General features: G+C 47.5%; 1 protein-coding gene across 2 annotated transcripts in view; it reads left to right on the forward strand.

The window, feature by feature from the left end:
* Positions 1 to 19,486, forward strand: part of GARNL3 (GTPase activating Rap/RanGAP domain like 3) — a 131,411-nt gene that overhangs the window by 62,491 nt on the left and 49,434 nt on the right. For both annotated transcript variants that reach the window (XM_049774130.1, XM_049774131.1), the window contains 4 exons: positions 1,565 to 1,639; positions 14,279 to 14,378; positions 15,424 to 15,542; positions 18,160 to 18,224. In XM_049774130.1, coding sequence (XP_049630087.1) covers positions 1,565 to 1,639; positions 14,279 to 14,378; positions 15,424 to 15,542; positions 18,160 to 18,224 — 359 coding nt within the window. The remainder of the gene's footprint in view (positions 1 to 1,564; positions 1,640 to 14,278; positions 14,379 to 15,423; positions 15,543 to 18,159; positions 18,225 to 19,486) is intronic.

Genomic DNA, 19,486 nt, shown 5'->3' on the forward strand with positions numbered 1-19,486 from the left:
CTTTCTCTTCCTCTGTCTCCTTCTTTAGACATGAGAATAGTACCCACATGTGATATGATGAAAGTGACTCGACCTTGCCCACATCCCAGCAAGAAGTGCTCAGGAAATAATTCTCCCCATCAAAGACACTCCCCAGCCCTTGATAGATCATTTTCCTGGGGAAGATTTGTGAGTCACTTTTTTTCCCCTCTGAAATTTTCATGTAGTTCCACACCTCTGCTCTTGGAAGCTAGAGTGAAACTCGAGATAAAGCTCTCTCCTGAGCAGCTTTTGGGCAGGTTTTCTGGGTTTTGGAGAAGAGTGAGGAGCAGAGGAGCCCTCTAGGGAAGTGAGTTCTGTTGCCCTCAGGACCAGGAATGTGAACTGTGTAAGAGGGGCAATTTGGGACTGCAAATTGTTGGCTGATTTTAAAGGTTAAAAAAAAAAATAGAAAGATGTGTTGGGGACTGGAGCAATAGCACAGTGGGTAGGACATTTGTCATGCATGCAGCCAACCTAGATTCGATCCCCGACATCCCATATGGTCCCCGAGCTTGCCAGGAGAGATTTCTGAGCACAGAGTCAAGAGTAACCCCTGTACACCACTGGGTATAACACACACACACACACACAAAAAAAAAAAAAAAAAAAAAAAAAAAAGATGTATTGTTTTCCTAGCTGGTACTGAGTTGGAAAATGATGGGGAATAAATGAGCTCCATTGGTCCTTTTCAGGTCTACCAAAACCCTGATCACCATTTGGCTTACCTCTTTCTAAGAAAAGTTCCTAGAAGCCAATCTGTTTGCAAGCCTTGCACTGCTCAAGCTAGAACACAGGCTGTTTCCCTTGGTTGGGACTAATTGACCTTTTTGAAGCAGAAAAAGAAAAGCTTTTGGTAAAAAAAAAAAAAAAAGCTTTTGATGTTCCTGGCAGAGCCAGGAGTTCATTCCAGTACTTTCTTTAAGTCGTGCTGGTGACCAAACTTGAGACTTCATTTGTCTCTGTGTGCTGCACTTGGCCACATGTGTTGTGGATATGATTGGTTTGCGGGGGACCAGAGAGATAGGACAGGGAATAAAAAAACCTTGCAAGGTACTAGTTGGATCACTGGCACCGAATAATACCCCCAGGATTGCTGAGTGAGTCCTAGAGGCCTCCACGGGCACCTCTGTGGAGGTGAAGGGCATAAGCCCACCTGAAGGGCATAGCTGTTTCCTTTGGCTAAGAATCGCCAGAAGAGGGCGCTAGGACTCCTGCACCCCATTTGGGCAGTCCCCTCATCCCTATTCCAAAGATTCTTTTTCAAAGAGCATGACTTGGCTATTTCCCAGTTCTGAAATATTATACAAAGTCAGTTCTGATCCCCTTATTTGCTATGCCTGATGCTTAGGTGTGACCCTGCTCTCAGCTCCTAAAGACTGGGGGTGGGGAGAGGAGAACCTGAAGAGGTGGCTCTTGGGGCTTCCAAGACAGCATGAGCTCCTCCCTGGGTTCCAGCTTTGCCTGTATGAGGTATTCTTACATGCCAGAGACAGGGGTGACGAGTGGCGGCCCAGCCACCTAACTAAGAGCTCTTCTGTCCCAGCTTATCTCCAGTGATGCTGATGGAGCCATCCAAAGGGCCGGCAGATTTCGCGTGGAAAATGGCTCTTCAGATGAGGTAAGGAAGCTTCCCTATCCTCCCATGCCTTCCTGTGTTCTCACTGAGTTCTGATCTGGTACCTTCCTGTGACCATGGACCATGGAGGGGATGATGCCAGTAGAGCCCAGGAAGCATTTTCTGAGCCTTCCTCAAAGCAGGTGGGTGGGAAACCTGCAACTGTATGCATGACAGCTGCCAGGAGCACAAATGGACCTGTTAGAAGGTGGTGAGAATCAGATTCATGAGATAGGGCCCGAGACTAGAGCCCTGCCTCCTTGGTGAATGCCTTCCAACACCCAGAGGTTCCCCCTTTGCTCTGTCCGAAGAGCAACTTGTAGTTCCTGGAGAGGGGATGCATGAAGTAACCCTGGGGGGGGGGTTTGGAATGACAGCACAGAGGGTAAGGCAGTTGCCTTGCATGCAGCCAACCCAGGGGCCTGGAGCCATAGTACACTTGCTTTGCATGTTGGCAACCTGGGTTGGATCCTCAACATTCCCTATTGTCCCCAAACCCTGCCAGGAGTGATCCCTGAGTGCAGAGCCAGAAGTAACCCCTGAGCACTACTGAGTGTGGCCCAAAACAAAAATTTTTAAAACTCCGCTATGGCTCTCCTGCCCTGGGGTCTCCAATACTGTGGCCATGTTACCCCCCTTTCCAGCCTTTCCTTTGCAGGCTCTCAGAGGTGGCCTGCTCAGCACCCCCTGTGTAGGAGTCAAATGAGCCCAGGTGCAAACTCCAGCCCCTCATAACCCCAGGGCAAGTAGCTCATCTTCTGCTGGATTTCTGCCCCACTGGGGACAGGATGATGGGGGTGGCCCAAGTCCCTGAGCAAGCCTGGAAAGAATCAGCATCCCTTCAGGAAGTTCTGCCCATTTCCACCTTGGCTGTGCGTCCCCCAGACATAAACCCTCTCAGGAAGCAGAGGGGATGGTCTCATGTCAGGCCTGATGCCTGAAAGGTTCCACATGGCTATCCAGAGCAGCAGCCATACTTCATCAGACAGGAGCTCCCACCAAGTCGCCCCTCCGTGGGACCTGGTTCTGAGCTGGCAGGTTTACCCTCACACTCTCCCTCTTCTCTCCCACATCACAGGAGCCACATCAGGGACAGAGGCACCAAGTGTTTTTTCCAGTGCTTGTAAAGCTAGTTTCTCCTTTGAGAATCCAAGTGCCAGAATCCCCAGAGGAGCTATATGGCCCCCAGGACATTCTATTCCTAGAATGTGGCAGAAGAACCTTTAGAAAATACACAGATCACACTGGAGTTTCCAGCCCCTGGAGCTCAGCTCTAGCCCTTGTTGGGAGTCCAGATAGGACCAGAGAGGGGTGTTTCAGGCAAGGCACCCTTGAGACCTGGAGCTCTCCATGTCCCGAGTCGGACACTCCTTCCCTCTCCTTGTGCCAGAGGGTGGGTTCTGGGCCTGGCCCAGGTCAGAAACCCTCCAGGACCTCCCCTGCCTAAGATGGCTGGACTGTTCACTACACATCTCTGGTGGCCATTCATCAGAGTGCTCGACTTTACAAATTCTTGTTAGTAGTCTGCTGTCATCAAAACAGTCCAGCCTCAAGAGGCTTGTGCGGGAAATCAAGTGGCAAGGTAGGTTTGAGATTGTTTCTCCCAAAATGCTGAGTTCATGATACTCCTCCAGGGCCTTGGCTGGGTCTCCTGTCAATGACTATGGCAGTTCTGAGTTTCTGGCCAGTACTCACAGCAGCCAGAAAGTCAAGCAAAGCTTTCAAGGAACCTGGGACTTGGAGAAATGGAAGCTTATGAGTATACATAACAGGGCTTGGCCTTGGAGAGCTCAGGATAGATGCCTGATTTTCAGACCTATGAACCAATAAGTCACAGAGCAAATCCCATTACTGTTTTATCCTTTGTAAGACAATGATAAGAGATGTTTTTGCAGAGAAGCAAGAGAAATAGTACAGCAGGTAGGGTGCTTGCCTTGCACACAATATCTCAGCTTCAATCCCAGCACCCATATGGTACCCTAAGCAGAGCCAGGAGTAAACTGTGAGCACTACCAAGTGTGGCCCCAAAACAAGACATAAAAAATTAAGAATCTATTCCATCTGGAGTGAGAGCAATAATACAGCAGGAAGGGGCACTTGTCTTGCACATAACCAACCCAGGCTTTATCCCTGGGACCATGTAAAGTCCCCCAAACCTCACTAGGAGTGAGCAGAGTGCAGAGCTTAGAGTAAGCTCTGATCATACCCATATGTGGCTCCCGGACAAAAGTAGAGCCCCATCTGTTACAGACTCTCAGTGGCTCCCCCAGATGCAGAGGCATCTCACATGAATGCCCTCATACAAGTGAATATTCAGCAGCCCAGATGAGTTCAGATTTAGTTTAAGGAAAGCAGGACCCAGGTGTCAGGGCATGGGGGGGGGGGGTCATTGGCCTGTGCATTTGCCTTCCCTCATGTGCCAGCATAAATGGGAGCAGCTCATTCACCCATTCTATAGATGAGGCTTCACTGGGGCCAGCAGTTATCACCTGCCTCATGAACCCCCTCATTGGCTCCTTGTGGTTACCTTTCAGCTTCCCATATCTCTGTTGACCCAACCAGGAAGTGTCCTATCAAAGTCCTGTCCTCCAGCTACCAGTCCTGACTCCTCCCATAAGCCTTCCAAATAACCCTGCCCTGGTCTAGCCACCCAGAGCTCAGGTGCCAGTACAGGGTACAGAAGGGACTCAGTCCCAGAATCCTGAGTCATGCCAGCTCCCCAGATTTCCTGCACTTAGTCTGAGCTGCCTCCACTGCCTAGGGTTTCCAACCTTCCTCTCTGGGCTCTGCTATTTACCCCAAGAACACAAAATCTGAGAAAAAGCTTTTCTGGCTCTGAGCGATTTCTTCTGAGATGACAGGGTTCTGGACCAGTCCAATGGAAGAGATGCATGAGACTGCCATGCTCTCTTCTGGAGGAAACCCCCTGCCAGCACCTCCAAGTATTCACTAACTTGCAAGCTCCCCTGTTCATTGTCCATTGTACAGGCATTTCAGTGTCAGATTCCTCAATAGTCATGACTGAGATCGCCCTTGGGGCTGGAAGTTCCAAGCACCTTACCAGGGCCTGGTCTCTCTAGCCATGAGCCATTGTGTGGAGCCATCCACAGTGTCCCCAGCTTCTCACCATGCTCACCCATTTGGAAACTCACTGGATTCAGCTGTGCACCATTTTTAGCACCAGGATGGCTTCCTCATTGCTTAGGAACTGTCCAGAATCTTGGAAGCTCTACCAGAATCCAGAGACTAGGACTGTTTCCAAAAGGACTCCACTCCCTTTGCCATCATCCTGAGTTTCTAGAAAATTCTCTTTATCAAGCTGAGTTCAACTGTCTGGTTTTCACTGAGTCTCTAAGTTTCCTGTTGCTCCAGAATAGGCCAAACCTTGTTCAACATGACCGGCCCTTGGGCTCCCTAGGACAGGCTGTCTCATGCTCTGTCTCCTGTCCTCCTACATCCCTCCCTTCATCCCTCCTCCCTTCCTAACCTTCTTCCTTCCTGTATTCCCTTCATCTCACCCTCCATCCTTCTTCCTTCCTGCCCTCCCTCCTTTCATATTTCCTCCACGTTTCCTCCCTTCTTACTCATTCCCCCCTCCTTCCCGCCTGCCCTCTTCCTTTCCTCCTGAATCTCTTCCTTCATCCCTCCTTCTTTCCCTCTCTCCTCCTTTCCTCCTTTATTCCTTGTTCCTTTATTCCCTCCCTCCCTCCCTCCCTCCCTTCTTCCCTCCTTTCTCTTTTATTTCTTCCCTTCCTCACTCCCTTCTTGTGTTCCTCACTTTCTCCCTCACTTCCATTTTGGGTCCATGCCTAGAAGTGCTCTGAAGGACCATGTGGTTCTGTGGATGGAACTCGGGGCCTGAGTACCAGCTCAGCATTTTCTTTGCCACTACACTGGGGACACTCTGCTACTCACACCCTAAAACTTAGCAGTGAGCCAGAGACAACCTGCTGGGGGGCAGAGTCCCACCTGACAAGGTTCAGATCTGAGCCCTGCCCTCCCCTGCTCCAGGCTGTCCCCATCCTGTCCTCATACATTTTGTCCCTGTGGCTGTGCCATGGCGACACTGAATCTCATTAGTGTGTGTTGTAAGGGCTTATTGTCAGGAGACATTTGGACATCTTCATCCTGTCACCTGTCCTGTCATCTTTCCCATGGAGAGGCTGTTTGAGACCCCACCCCCCACCCCCCGAGGAGTCTCTCCTGCCAGCTCGTTTCTGATATTAATTAAATTAAAACATCAGTGACCTCTGGGGACTCCTGGAGGCCCTCTTCCAGTTTGCTTGTGCAGGTCACCACCTCTAAGGACAAAGATGATCTTCAGCATTTTACAGATCTGTCTTTCTGAGCACGGGGCACAAAGCTCTCTCCTGTACTGTTAGGGGAAATGTAAATGAGCTCAGTCTTTTGGAAGAGCAATTAGCAATAATTAAAAATGCATGCACCGTGTGGCTGGCTTTCTACTGCCAGGATGTTACTGTAGCACAGTTAGAGAGAGAGAGAGAGAGACAGAGACAGAGACAGAGAGAGACAAGAGACAGAGAGAGAGAGAGAGAAAGGAGAGAGAGAAGAGAGAGAATCCTATATAAGTGCCTCCTGGAGTTTCTTTCTCTTCTGCTTTTTTGTTTGGGGCTACACCTAGTGATGCTAAGGGATCACTACTGGCGGTGCTTAGGGGCCATATGGGATGCTGGTGGATCAAATTCTGTTCAGTTGCAAGGCAAATTTCCTCCCCATTGTGCTATACTCCAGCCCCTCTCTTCTGCTTTCCAATAAAATTTTCTGTTTCTTTAAAAAGAAAAACACTGGAGCCAGAGAGATAGCACAGCATTAGGGTGTTTGCCCTACACACAGCTGGCGTGGGACGGACCCGGGTTCGATTTCCAGCATTTCAAGTAGTCCCCTGAACCTGCCAGGAGCGATTTCTGAGCACAGAGCCAGGAGTAACCCCTGAGCACTGCCGAGTGTGCCCTCCCCCCAAAGCAAAACAAAACCACACCCATCTAGGAATACTTTGAAACAAATTTGAATTCCATGAATTAGGCACCAGTTTCAACCCCATTACTGCAAAAACAATAAAAATAATTGGTGTGTATTTTTAGGGATTTTTGTTTGGTTGTTTTGAACCACACCTATCAGTGTTCAGAGTTTGCTCCTGGTTCTGTGCTCAAGGATCATTCCTGGGGGGCTCTGGGAACCATAGGGAGTGTTAGGGATCAAAACTGGGTCAGCCACATACAAGGCAAGTGCCCTACCCTCTATCACCCTGGCCCTATTTTAAGTATTTTTCCAGCCAGCATATAGCCATGCTTATATTTGTCATTCCCCAAATAAAGTGTTTGGAAATTCAGTCTTCATTATTTTAACCAAGCATTTTAACTAAGAAACTGAAGTACACAAGTTCAAAAGTGTCCGCTCATCCTATGAATTGAGTCAAGAGGAGACTGGAAACCTCATAGGCGTTATCTGAGCTATGGGTCCCACTTGCATTCTGAGGGCTGTGTTTTGCAGAACCCTGACTTAAAGCCAAGCATTAGAACATTCAGATAAGATAAGTGTTGTCTGCAGGAGTTTGATTAAATTCACCTCAAAATGCCCTGGCTAAAGTCAGTCTCGCTCCCTCACATCTCATGACTATAAACAGGGCCAACAGCAGACAGTGATGGCAACACTGGGTTTTGCAGAATTTGAATTTGCTGTGAAACTGGTTTGTGAGGTCCCCAGCCTCTAGACTTCTCTGGCACAAGGGTGCACACGGGCTGCCCCATTTCCCTCACTCAGAGCAAATGTTTTTACGCCCAGATAATTGTCCTCATCAGAATGTTGCCTCCCAACTTTCTTGCTGATGCCAGATAAATGTTATGCTCCTGGATCATTGTCACCTTCAAGTGCTACAGACAAAGCTTCTGTCTCTCTCAAACTTACTGTGAAACATGACAAACTGAGATTAGGGACGGGGGTTCTTGCAGGATTGAAGCCAGTAGTAGATCCCAGTGTGCTGAAGTTGGATGGCAGAATGCCCAGAAGTGGTCAGAGGGTGGGACCACACACAACCTGCAGACTGTCATCCCTTGGTGGAAAATGGTTGCCAGCACCTACAAAGCTGCTCACTCACTCCAGGAAGTATCCCCCATGGAGACAGGTCCTCAGTGCCTCAGAAGACAGACATGGAACTGGCCACCCAGGCGTTCCTCTGAATGAGCCTGAGCTGGTGCCAGGACTAGGGATTAATACATGTATCACAGTGTGGGGGCTCTGGCCCACCAGACACAGGAAGAAGGAGCCATACCCCTCCCCAAAACCCTACGAGAGGAAGAGGGGAAGCCAGTGACATCCTCAAACAGGCAGGCATACATTTCTGGGATGCTCACCCAGGCATTTTGGGAATATTCCAGAAATGCTGTACAGAGTCTCTAGTGATTGATGCAAGTCTTGTGGAACAAGGTTGGGTCTCCACAGAGAAAGTGTCCCAGGGGTCCCTGAAAGGTTTAAATCAAACAGGGATGACAGAAGTGTTTGAGGACCATCCATCTGTGTATAAAAGGACCCAGAGCTATTCCTCTCCTCAGAAATCACAAATCACTTACAGAACCCTGCCCTGGGTTCGTTTTTCTAGTTTCTCCTGTATTCTCAACTTTACACTGCATCAAGATGCAGTTCGTTCATTCCCACAGGCCCGATGTGCCTCACTTTGCTCTGTGAGATTCATGACTCCTTTGGTACTGGAGGTTTTCCTCCTATTGCTGTGAGTTAAGTATGTAGAGAAGACATGAGTTGCAGATAACTTGGAGCACCAGGAAAGGGATGAGATGGAAGTGAAGGAAACAAAATGGTCTGAGGACAGTTCAACCTTGGGAGAGAGGTGATCTGTCCCAGCCCTGGGCTCCCTGTGATGCTCTCCGTAGGCCAGTGCAGGGGGACGGGGGACAAGGAGACACTGATGAGGTTCCAGGCTACAAGAATCATTTTCCAAGTCCTTGGTCCCCCTTGTCCATGGGTGAAGCTTGTAGCCATGTTCTCAGAAGGTTCTTGAATGTAGAAGACAAAGTACACAGCCTCGCAAAGGCAAGCATGATGTGGAGATATTGTCCCCCAAACCTCACCAAGACTGATCCGTGAATGCAGAACCAGGAACAAGCCCTGAGCACCAGGTGTGGCCTCAAAACAGAAAAAGAAAAAAGTTGCAGGGTCAGAGTGATAGCACAGTGGTAGGGCATTTGCCTTGCATGCTGCCAACTGGGACAGACCTGGGTTTGATTCTCGGCATCCCATATGGCCCCCGAGCCTGCCAGGAACAATTTCTGAGTGCAGAGCCAGGAGTAACCCCTGAGTGCTGCCAGGTGTAGCCCAAAAAAAAACAAAAACAAAAAAAGGGTTGGGGTGGAGGTAGGAGGGATGTTCCATTTTTTAAAGGTGTGTCCTGAGGGGGCTGAGTGATAACGCAGCTGTAGCGTGTTTGCCTTGCACATGATTGACCCAGGACAGAATTCAGTTTGATCCCTGGTGTCCCATATGGTGGGATATTTGTGAACAGCGCCATGACCCCTGGGGAGCATCACAAGGCCAGATGTGCACCCCATGGCAAGCACCACAGCCAGGCCTGCCTGTGACCTCCAGATAAAAGAAAGGAATAGAGATGTGTTACAAAAGACAGAGTCTGGGAAGGTTCCAGATCAAGGAAGACCAGAGAGGCAGAGGGACTGGTGACCCTGTGCAGGGGGAGGGGATGGTCTTGTCCAGGACATGGTGTAGCCAGGAAAGTCAGAGAACAGAGGCAGAATAACGTCACCTTGATGCAGCTGGTCAAACTGTGTCACTGTGATGTAAGACAATATCCCTGTTCTTGGGGGAGACCCTGAACTATGTAAGGATAAAGTCCATTTAATTGATCAGAAAAAATATTAGTGTGTGTGTGAGTCTGTGGTGTGTGAGCGTGTTAGTGCAGGGAGAGAGAGAGAGAGAGAGAGAGAGAGAGAGAGAGAGAGAGAGAGAGAGAGAGAGAGAGAGATGAGCCAACAAGAAAATGGGATCACATGTGAACTAATAAAGAAAATGCAAATACTGCTTGCATATCTCCTCGTTCTTGCAACTTTCTTGTTTTTGTTTTTTGGGCCACACCTGTTTGATGCTCAGAGGTTACTCCTGGCTAAGCGCTCAGAAATTGCCTCTGGCTTGGGGGGACCATATGGGACGCTGGGGGATCGAATCACGGTCCTGATCCTTGGCTAGCGCTTGCAAGGCAGACACCTTACCTCTAGCGCCACCTCGCCAGCCCCGATTCTTGCAACTTTCAAGTATTTTGGTTTTGTTTTGTTTTGGGACCATACCTGGGCACTTCTCACAGCTTATTCCTAGTTCTGTGCAGAGGGGTCACTTCTAGGGGTACTGAGGAGACTATATATAGTGCCAAGAATCAAACCTGGGTCAGTCACATGCTAGGCAAGAGCCTTAGGCCTTGTGCTATCTTTGCATTGTGTTTGTGTGTGATTTTGTTTTTGTTTGTTTTTTTTTTGGTTTTTTTTGGGGCCACACCCGTTTGACGCTCAGGGGTTACTCCTGGCTATGTGCTCAGAAATCGCCCCTGGCATGGGGAGACCATATGGGACGCCGGGGGATCGAACCGCGGTCCTTCTTGGCTAGCGCTTGCAAGGCAGACACCTTACCTCCAGCGCCACCTACCCGGCCCCGTTTGTGTGTGATTTTATGCTTGAAAATCATATAAAAGCACAAATATATATATATATATATATATATATATATATATATATATATATATATATATATATATATATATATTTGGATTTTGGGTCAGACTTGGCAGCACTCAGGGGTTACTCTCGGCTCTGCACTCAGAAGTTGCTCCTGACAAGTTTGGAGGACCATGTGGGATGCTGGAATTCGAACTGGGGTCCATCCTGTGTTAGCCGCACACAAGGAAAACGCCTTATCGCTGTGTTATAGCTCTGGCCCCAGCACAAAAATATCTAAAAAAACAAACAAACAAAAAACAAAAACAAAAAAAACCATACTATTTCACTTTGATTTGTTTTTATAGGTATTTGTTTGTTTTTGTTTTGGGCCACACCTGGCAGTGCTCAGTTCGAATTCCAGGTTACTCCTGGCTCTATGCTCAGAGATAGCTCCTGGCAGGCACAGGGGACCATATGGGATGCCGGGATTCAAACCACTGTCCTTCTGCATGAAAGGCAAATGCCTTACCTCCATGCTATCTCTCCAGCCCCCGCCCTCAGTTTTTTATTCTGCTCCCTGAGTCCTGAGTGCACTGTTATTTCAATTTAGCCCCCGAATCTTTATTTCTTTATTTTTTTGAGGAGGGAAGACTTTTTTTTTTTAGTTTTTGTTTTTTGGTTTTTGGGCCACATCCGGCGTTGCTCAGGGGTTACTCCTAGCTGTCTGCTCAGAAATACCTCCTGGCAGGCACAGGGGACCATATGGGACACCGGGATTCGAACCAACCACCTTTGGTCCTGCATCGGCTGCTTGCAAGGCAAACACCGCTGTGCTATCTCTCTGGACCCATGAGACTTTTGATTACCATTTCAATTTCCTTGATGGTGATATAGCACAAAGAGGGCTTCACTAAAATTCTGTCTGTCTGTCTGCCTCAGTTTCTTGGGCACTATTGATATTTTGGGTTTTTTTTTTTTTTTTTTGGTTTTTGGGTCACACCTGGCAGTGCTCAGGGGTTACTTCTGGCTCCAGGCTCAGAAATTGCTCCTGGCAGGCTCGGGGGACCATGTGGGATGCCGGGATTTGAACCAATGATCTTCTGCATGAAAGGCAAACGTCTTACCTCCATGCTATCTCTCCAGCCCCGATATTTTGGTTTTAAGATTTTTATTTAAATACCATGGTTACAAGGTTATTCATACTACAGGTTTTTTTTCCCCACAGATAAAGTTGTTCATGATTGAGTTACAGTCATACATTGTAAACAGCCTTCACCAGTGTGTATTTCCTGCCACCAAAGTTAACAGTTTCCCTCTTACTTGCTGCAGACGGCCAGCGTTGCTAAGCAGAACCTTCGTGGGGTCCGGGAACCTTTCACAGGGAGAGAAGCAGGAGCATGAGTGGATGAATATAAAATATGAAAATGAAATAAATGAGACCACACAAAATGCATTGTATGGGGACCCTCGTCCAAGGGACGAAAGACAAATTTAATTTTCAGCTGATGACATTTATGAGCACAAACTCTGGTATGCAAGGTGTTCTCAGGGAGAACAAAAAGCAGGAGAGCAATACAATGGGGAAACAGGCCTAGAATTTACATATCAGAACGACTATCCTATAGGTGAGAAAGACCTCTGCTGGAGGTTGTGAAACCAAAGCCAGAGATGCTTTTGGTTTAGCAAAAAGCAGGTTTTTCAAGAAACCAGGAGGAGAGAGACAGAGATATTTATGATGTTTATGTAGTAGCTGGAAAATAGATTTTAGGGGGGATTGAAATAATTGTTTACCATCATCGAGCTAGACTCAGAAAAACAAGCTGCTGGCGCCAGGTTATATGAACTAGCCAGCAGGGAACTTTTGGCGGGTTTTTGGTACTGACATTTCTTTGTCTGTAGGAAAGCTGAGGCTGGGTTTCTATAGTGTCCAAATAAAGAGAAAATGTAATGTTACAGCCATGTTAGAATTACCGCCAATAATCCACGCAAAGGGTCAAATGATTGACTTTGCTAAGCGGGCCTTCTGGCAAATAATTCTTTTGGAGGAAGGCACTGCACCAGGGAAGGAAAACACCACATCTGGTGTGTGCTTTCCTTAAATGGGAGGTAACACTTACTCTTCTGATTTCCTCTTCCCTCCCACCCACCCTCCCCTGCCTGCTTCTGGGTCAGGTGTTTTTTTACTTCTCACTCTTTCATTTTCTTTTTGACATGTGGTTTGTACTGCTGCTAATGAAGAGGTGCCATGAATGTCCCTTTTATATTAGACCCTTCTCTATCTACTCTAACTGCACTCTCCATTCTTTGTGGCAAAATTTCTGTCATGGACTAACCCTCCTAATCCTCATCTTTGTTGTCTCTGGATATCATCCCCACACTGTCTTTTTTTTTTCCTTACATCCCACAGATGAGTGAGATTATTCTATGTTTATACCTCTCCCTCTGACTCGTTTCATTCAGCATAATACTCTCCATGTTCATCTATGTATAAGCAAATTTCATGATTTCATTTTTCCTAACAGCTGCATAGTATTCCATTGTGTAAAAGTACCACAATTTTGGGGGCTGGCGAGATAGCATGGAGGTAAGGCATTTGCCTTGCATGTAGAAAGACGGTGGTTCGAATCCCGGCATCCCATATGGTCCCCCGTGTCTTCCAGGGGCGATTTCTGAATGTAGAGCCAGGAGGAACCCCTGAGTGCTGCTGGGTGTGACCCCCCCCCAAAAAAAAAAAGTACCACAATTTCTTTAGCCAATCACTTGTTGTTAGGCATTTGGGTTGCTTCCAGATTCTGGTTATTGTAAATAGTGTTTCGATGAATATAGAAGTGCATTTCTATATTGTGTTTTTGTGTCCCTAGGGTAGATCCCTAGGAGTGCTATTGCTGGATCATAAGGAAGCTTAATTTCCAATTTTTTTTTAATTTCCAATTTTTTAAGGAATATCACATTGTTTTCCAGAAAGGCTGGACTAGACAACATTCCCACCAGAAGTGAATGACAGTCTCTTTCTCCCCACATCCACACCAACACTTGTTGTTCTTGTTCTTTGTGAGGTATGCATGGTATCTATGGTATGAGATGGTACCTCATTGTTGTTTCGATTTGCATCTCCCTGGTGATTAGTGAAGTAGAGTATTTTTTTCATGTATCTTTTGGCCATTTGTATTTCTTCTTTAAGGAAATGTTTATTTTATTTCCCCCTCTTTTTGAAGAGGTTAGATTCTTTTTACTTGTTAAATTGTACCAGTACCTTCTATATCTTAGTATTCTGAGACTGACACCCCCCTCCCCCCGCATACAATCAATTAATCTTGGATAAAAGGGCAACAAATATGAAGTGGAGCAAGGACGCTCTCTCCAACAAGTGGTTTTGAGAAAACCAGTCAATTACAGGCATACAGTGAACGTAGACCTTTCTTTAATACCATGCACAAAGGTCAAAACAAAATAGATTAAAGATCTTGATATTAGACCTGAAAACATAAGGCTTGTAGAGGAAAACATAGGCAAAACACTTCATGACATTAAGGCTAAAGGCAACTTCGAGGAGGAAACACCACTGTCCAAGCAAGTGGAAGCAGAGATTAAACTGAGAAGTGTCTGCACTTCAAAGGAAACAGTGACTAGGATACAAAGGCTGCCTTTGTATTCACCCAATACCCATCTGATAAACAGATCTTTCTTAGTGACGGCCTGTCCTCTGATTCCTTGCCAGCTGTTGCCTTTTTTTTTCTCTTGGGCCACACCTGTGGCACTCAGGTCAGCTTACTCCTGACTCTGCTCAGAAATCACTCCTGGCAGTACTTGGGGACCAAATGGGATGCCGAGGATTGAACCCAGGGCTGCTGAGTGCAAGGCAAAAGCCCAGCCTGCTGTGCTATAGCTCCGGCCCCACTTTTTTGCTTTCCTTCTGAATGAACTTCTTACTGCCCATTTTGTTCCCTTCCAGAATGCGACTGCTCTCCCAGGCACTTGGCGAAGGACAGACGTGCACTTAGAGAACCCAGAATACCACACCAGATGGTACTTCAAGTATTTTTTAGGACAAGGTATGCCCTGGGGGAGGTGGGAAAGAAGGAATACACAAAACAGAAGTTAGACTTTGTGTGATTCTGTCCTGCTGCATGTGGGAAAGTGCTCAGTATCTTCATAAATCCAAAGATTCAGTCTTGGTCTCAGGAGGGCTGTATTCCATTTTTCTCTCTTTTTCATTTTCCCCTCTTTCTTTGGTTTCTTTTTTTTTTCTTCCCCTCCTACCTGTCTTGCTTTCTTTTCTTTCCTTTACTTTTGATTTTTTTATTCATTCTCTTATTTATGTCCACTGTTTTCTGTTCTGGAGGCTTAAAGGGTATTAGATTATATAACTGAGTGCTTTGAGAAGTAAGGAGAAATTTCTAGGCAGGAGTGACAACATTAGACATAACCAGATGACTGTAGTGTTTGTGGTGGGTAACGGACATTTATTTCAAGACAGTGAAGAAGATAAGTGATTCCCTGAACTTCAGGGCTAATGCAGAAGTAGAGACATTACCCCATAGGTTTTGATAAGTATTTGTTTTTTCACCTAACATGAGCTAGACAAAACAAAGTAGGGAAATGAGTAGGGAAGTTGTCTATCCAAAATGCCTGACAACCGAATGCTTTCAGTGGTGGTATTAGACACGATTAATGCCATTAATAGGGGTGCCTTAAGCTGTCTCCACCAGAGGAATTGCACCATAGGGCAGGCTCCAGGATTCAAGGGCTCATCAATGTCTATCAGGCTAGTCCCTCCTCAGGGTCCCAGAATGGTTGCAGCAGTTCCAGGCATCCCATCTAGATATCGCCATGTCCCAGTGTGGAAATCTTTCATCCTGAGATCCTAAGACCTTTTTCCAAGACACCTTAGCCCATGTCCTCCTGTCTCCAGGGATAGTATTGGGTCATGTGTTCATCCCTGAGCAGGTCTCTAGGAAGGAACGTGGTGTGCAGTTATCTACACCTGCCCTGGGCTGGGCAGTGATCATGTCATCAGAGGTGAATGCCACCAAAAGTACCCACTGCCCGTGGGCACCACCAGGTGCATTTTCTCAGTCCTAAGACTGTCTTTTCCAGTCCATCAGAATTACATTGGAAACGATGCAGAGAAGAGCCCCTTCTTCCTATCAGTGACGCTTTCAGACCAGAACAATCAGCGCGTCCCTCAGTATCGGGCAATCCTCTGGAGGAAAACAGTGAGTAACTGGCTGGCCTCTGGGCTTCACTTGAAACTGCCCATGTGTGCTGGATGGGAAGAAAAGTAGGGGTGGGAGGAGCCAGGTAAGAAGGTCCATGTCCAGCTCTCTTTTGACAATAGGCATGGTTTGGGGGCCACGCGGGGGCCCCCATTGAGGCAGGCTGAGGCCACAGAGAGAACCCAGCTTTCAATGGATGGCTTAGGAGGATTTGAAAATGTCTCTTTTCCATCATACTGTTCCTCTAGATTTGTAAAGCTTCTCCAATTTGTGCAATGCAAACGACAAAACAAAACAAAAAATAATGTCAGAGCTAGAGAGATGGTAGAGTGGGAAGAGCACTTGCCTTCACATGGCTAACCTGAGTTTGATCCCAGGTGGTCCCTCAAGCCCTGCCAGGAGTGATCCCTGAGTGCAAAGCCAAGAGTAGCCCCTGAGCACTGCCAGGTATGACCCCAAAACAAAAAAGAACAAACAGTGGGGCCAGAGAGATAGCACAGCAGTAGGTCATTTGCCTTGCACACAGCTAGCTCATTTGAACAGATAGCCCGGGTGCAATAAAAAAGAAAAAACAAAAATTTAATTTCAATTGAAGTCCCCTCAATAGGCAGAGACAAAGCCTAAAAGGGCAAAATGAAGAAACCTTTCTTGTCTTTTCTTTATGTAGCTAAAAGCCTGTGGTTGCAGCAATGTGTATGTTCCTAGCCATGGGTACAGTTACTGCCCTGCCACCCCTACCACAGTGCCCGAGACCCTCCTCCACTGTAACCTTGTCACTTCAGTCTGCCTCTTCTCCCCAGCTCAATTTTCCGATTCAGAGTAATTCAGAGTTCAAGAGGTTGAGATTCCAGGGTTGTGGTGTGGGGGTAGGGCATTTTTGCCTTGTAGGTTTGGTTCCCAGTTATGGACACACACACACACACACACACACACACACACACACACACACACACACACACACGCTTCCATGCACAATTATTATCATTATTATAATTATTAGACTTCCTCCTTTCTTGGCTTTCTTCTGTACATACCCTAAATGGGTGAAACTGTCTGCTATTAGTCCTTCCTCTGACTAATTTCACTTAGTACGACACCCTCTAGTCTAGGGTGATGGTATGTACAATGGCAGACCCAGTTTCAAGCTCCCCAGAAATACATACGGTTCTCCCAGCCCTGCCAGAAGTTGAGCTTTGAGTATAGATGGGTGTGGCCCCAAAACTAACCAAAATGGAAATACTACTAGTAGAAAAATGAAAATTTGCCTTTTGTTACAATGTGAATGGAGCTAGGTCATGTGGTTCTGTTTGGTTTTGGGGGCCAGATCCAACAGTGCTCAGGGCTTACTCCTCCTGGCTTGGCATTCAGGGATCATTCCTGGGGGGTGGTCTAGGAGACCATATAGGATGCCAGGGATCTAACCTTGGTTAGCAGCATGCAAAGCAAATGCCTTGCCCTCTATACTGCCTCTCCAGGCCCCAACACTTTTTTATATAACACATTTTGGGGTTTTGTTTCACTTTGGGGATTTTTGTGTTTTTGTTCATTTCTGGTTTAGGGGCCACATCCAACATGGCTAGCAGGGGATGGTGTTGTTATTTGTTTTGTTTTGTTTTCTGGGAGTGGAGATTTAGGACATACAAGGCAGTTCTCATAGCTTAATCCTGGTACTTTGCTCAGGGATCACTCCTGGTAGAGATCAGGGGACCATATGGGGAACCAGGGATTGCACCCGAGCTGGCAACATGCGAGGCAAGTGTTCTCCCCACTCTCCTCTTTCTCCAGCTCATTGTTTAAATGTCATGTCATCACCATCCCTTTGGCTAACTGCGGTGGAGTGTGAGGCTTCTATGGGTCTAAACCCGTGTGGTCTCCCAGTCAGAGAATACTCATAACCCCTCTTCAGGTGTTTGAGTCCCACTTTCATTCATCCCCTTTTATTTCAAATGCGCGTCTGTGCATTAGATGCGCGGTGCTACAGATGAGCATCATAGACGAGGAAACAGGCTTTTAAATGACGTGAGATTGTTGCCTCAGGAGGATTCGTGTTGAGTTCATTCGCCTTTGATTCCCAGCCAGCAAGATCACAGATTTTTCCCTATCTTGTTCTATGAGGACGAAGCAACTCAACTCAGAGACCAGGCCCTGCCCACAGCACTCAGGGTTGCAGTCGCCCCCAGCTGAGAACTCCTTAGCACCCCAGATACCAGGCCCGTCTGCGCTTGAAGAGAGAAGCTGAGAGTAGGCCTGGGGAGTGGAGGGAGGAAAGGTCTCTGCAGCGAAAGCAAGATTTATCCATCACAGAACAATCTTCTAGGGCCAGAAATATGGCACCTTGGCGAGAGCACTTGCCTTGCACAAAGCCAGTTTGGGTTCGATCCCCAGAATTCTTTACAAGTTCCCTGAGCCCTCCAGGAGTTAGAAGTAAACCTTCAGCACCATTAGAAACATTTTCTATGAGTGGGTGACCAAACAAACAAACAACGAAGCAGAAGTATCATCTTCATTCCCTGACCCTTGAGAGAAGTGAGGAGGCTGGGCCTGTATCTCCTTTCAGGGCCAAGTCACCCCCTTCAAGTCAGCTACCTTCTCATTGCCGGCTTTTTTGACTTTGCAGGGGACCCAGAAAATATGCCTTCCCTACAGCCCCACAAAGACGCTCTCTGTGAAGTCCATCTTGAGGTGAGTACCTGGGACCCAGTGCCTGTGGCTGCCCTTTCCTTCCGCTCTCAGCAGCCTGTAACCTCTCGCAGACGCTCTGCTAAATCCTTGGCTTGTGTTCCTCCATGCAGTCTCCTCCACAACCACCCACATTTGATAACTGAAGAAATGGAGCTCTAGTAGGGAAAAACCAGTGTGGGGTGCAGCTGAGGGGACTTAGCCTTTTCCTCTCACAGAAACTGCTGCTTTTTCTCATCTACATGCAGATGCTGTTTTGAAAGTCAATATATCCACATTTTCCTTTCACTTCTCTGTATTGAAAGAGAAGCCTGGGTTTCAGCGGATGCTCGTCAGGAGAGCAGGCAGGCTCCCTGCCAAATAGGAGGTCCAGTGACCAGAATACCTCATTGCCTCCGTGAACCACCTTCCCACCTCCCTCTCCACACTGGGGAACTGATCTCATGGGGAACGCCACCCCAGCAAAAGTTTCCCTCAGCCATGGAAGGTTTCCTTCTACCAGCTAGTACCTGGCAGGCCTTCTTCCAGGAAGTCTTCATCCCAACTCACCCCAGCCCCCCAGTTGTTTCTACTCCCCTGAAAAGAAGCAAGAGTCTCAGAGGTCACATCTCACTGAAGTTTTTACCATGTCAGTGTGTCAGCCATGCCTGAGTGTGCGAGTAGAGGCGTCTTCACACACCCCCACCTCACACCTTCCTGGCCACATTAGGTGTAGGAGATAACACTTTCCCTGTGGCAGCTACAACAAACTTCACAGAAGACCCCTCATATGGGACTCAATTGCTGCAAGAGCATTAAGATAACCAAGTCAGTTTTTTGGGGAAAGGAGATTTCACACTGGCATTGATGACACCCGGCATGTTCAGTGTCCAACAGTGGGAGGACATACAACAGTGAGGCTTGAATCCAGGGCGTCACTCATGCCAGGCATGTGCTCTTGCCCTGGGGCCACATCCCTGGTCCCCCAAGTAAATGTGTTCGGGTCTTATTCTTGAGCTGGATTTGGTCTCAGATCTGCAGACTTGCCCTGTGCTGAGTTAAGAAAGCACCAGCGGGGCTGGGGCAGTGGCGCTAGAGGCAAGGCGTCTGCCTTGCCAGCGCTAGCCTAGGACGGATCACGGTTCGATCCCCTGGTGTCCCATATGGTCCCCCAAGCCAGGAGTGACTTCTGAGCGCATAGCCAGGAGTAACCCCTGAGCGTCACCGGGTGTGGCCCAAAAACCAAAAAAAAAAAAAAGAAAGCACCAGCATGGAGCCAGAGAGAT

Source organism: Suncus etruscus, chromosome 5 (genome assembly GCF_024139225.1).
Source record: "Suncus etruscus isolate mSunEtr1 chromosome 5, mSunEtr1.pri.cur, whole genome shotgun sequence".
In the NCBI taxonomy this organism is placed as follows: Eukaryota; Metazoa; Chordata; class Mammalia; order Eulipotyphla; family Soricidae; genus Suncus; species Suncus etruscus.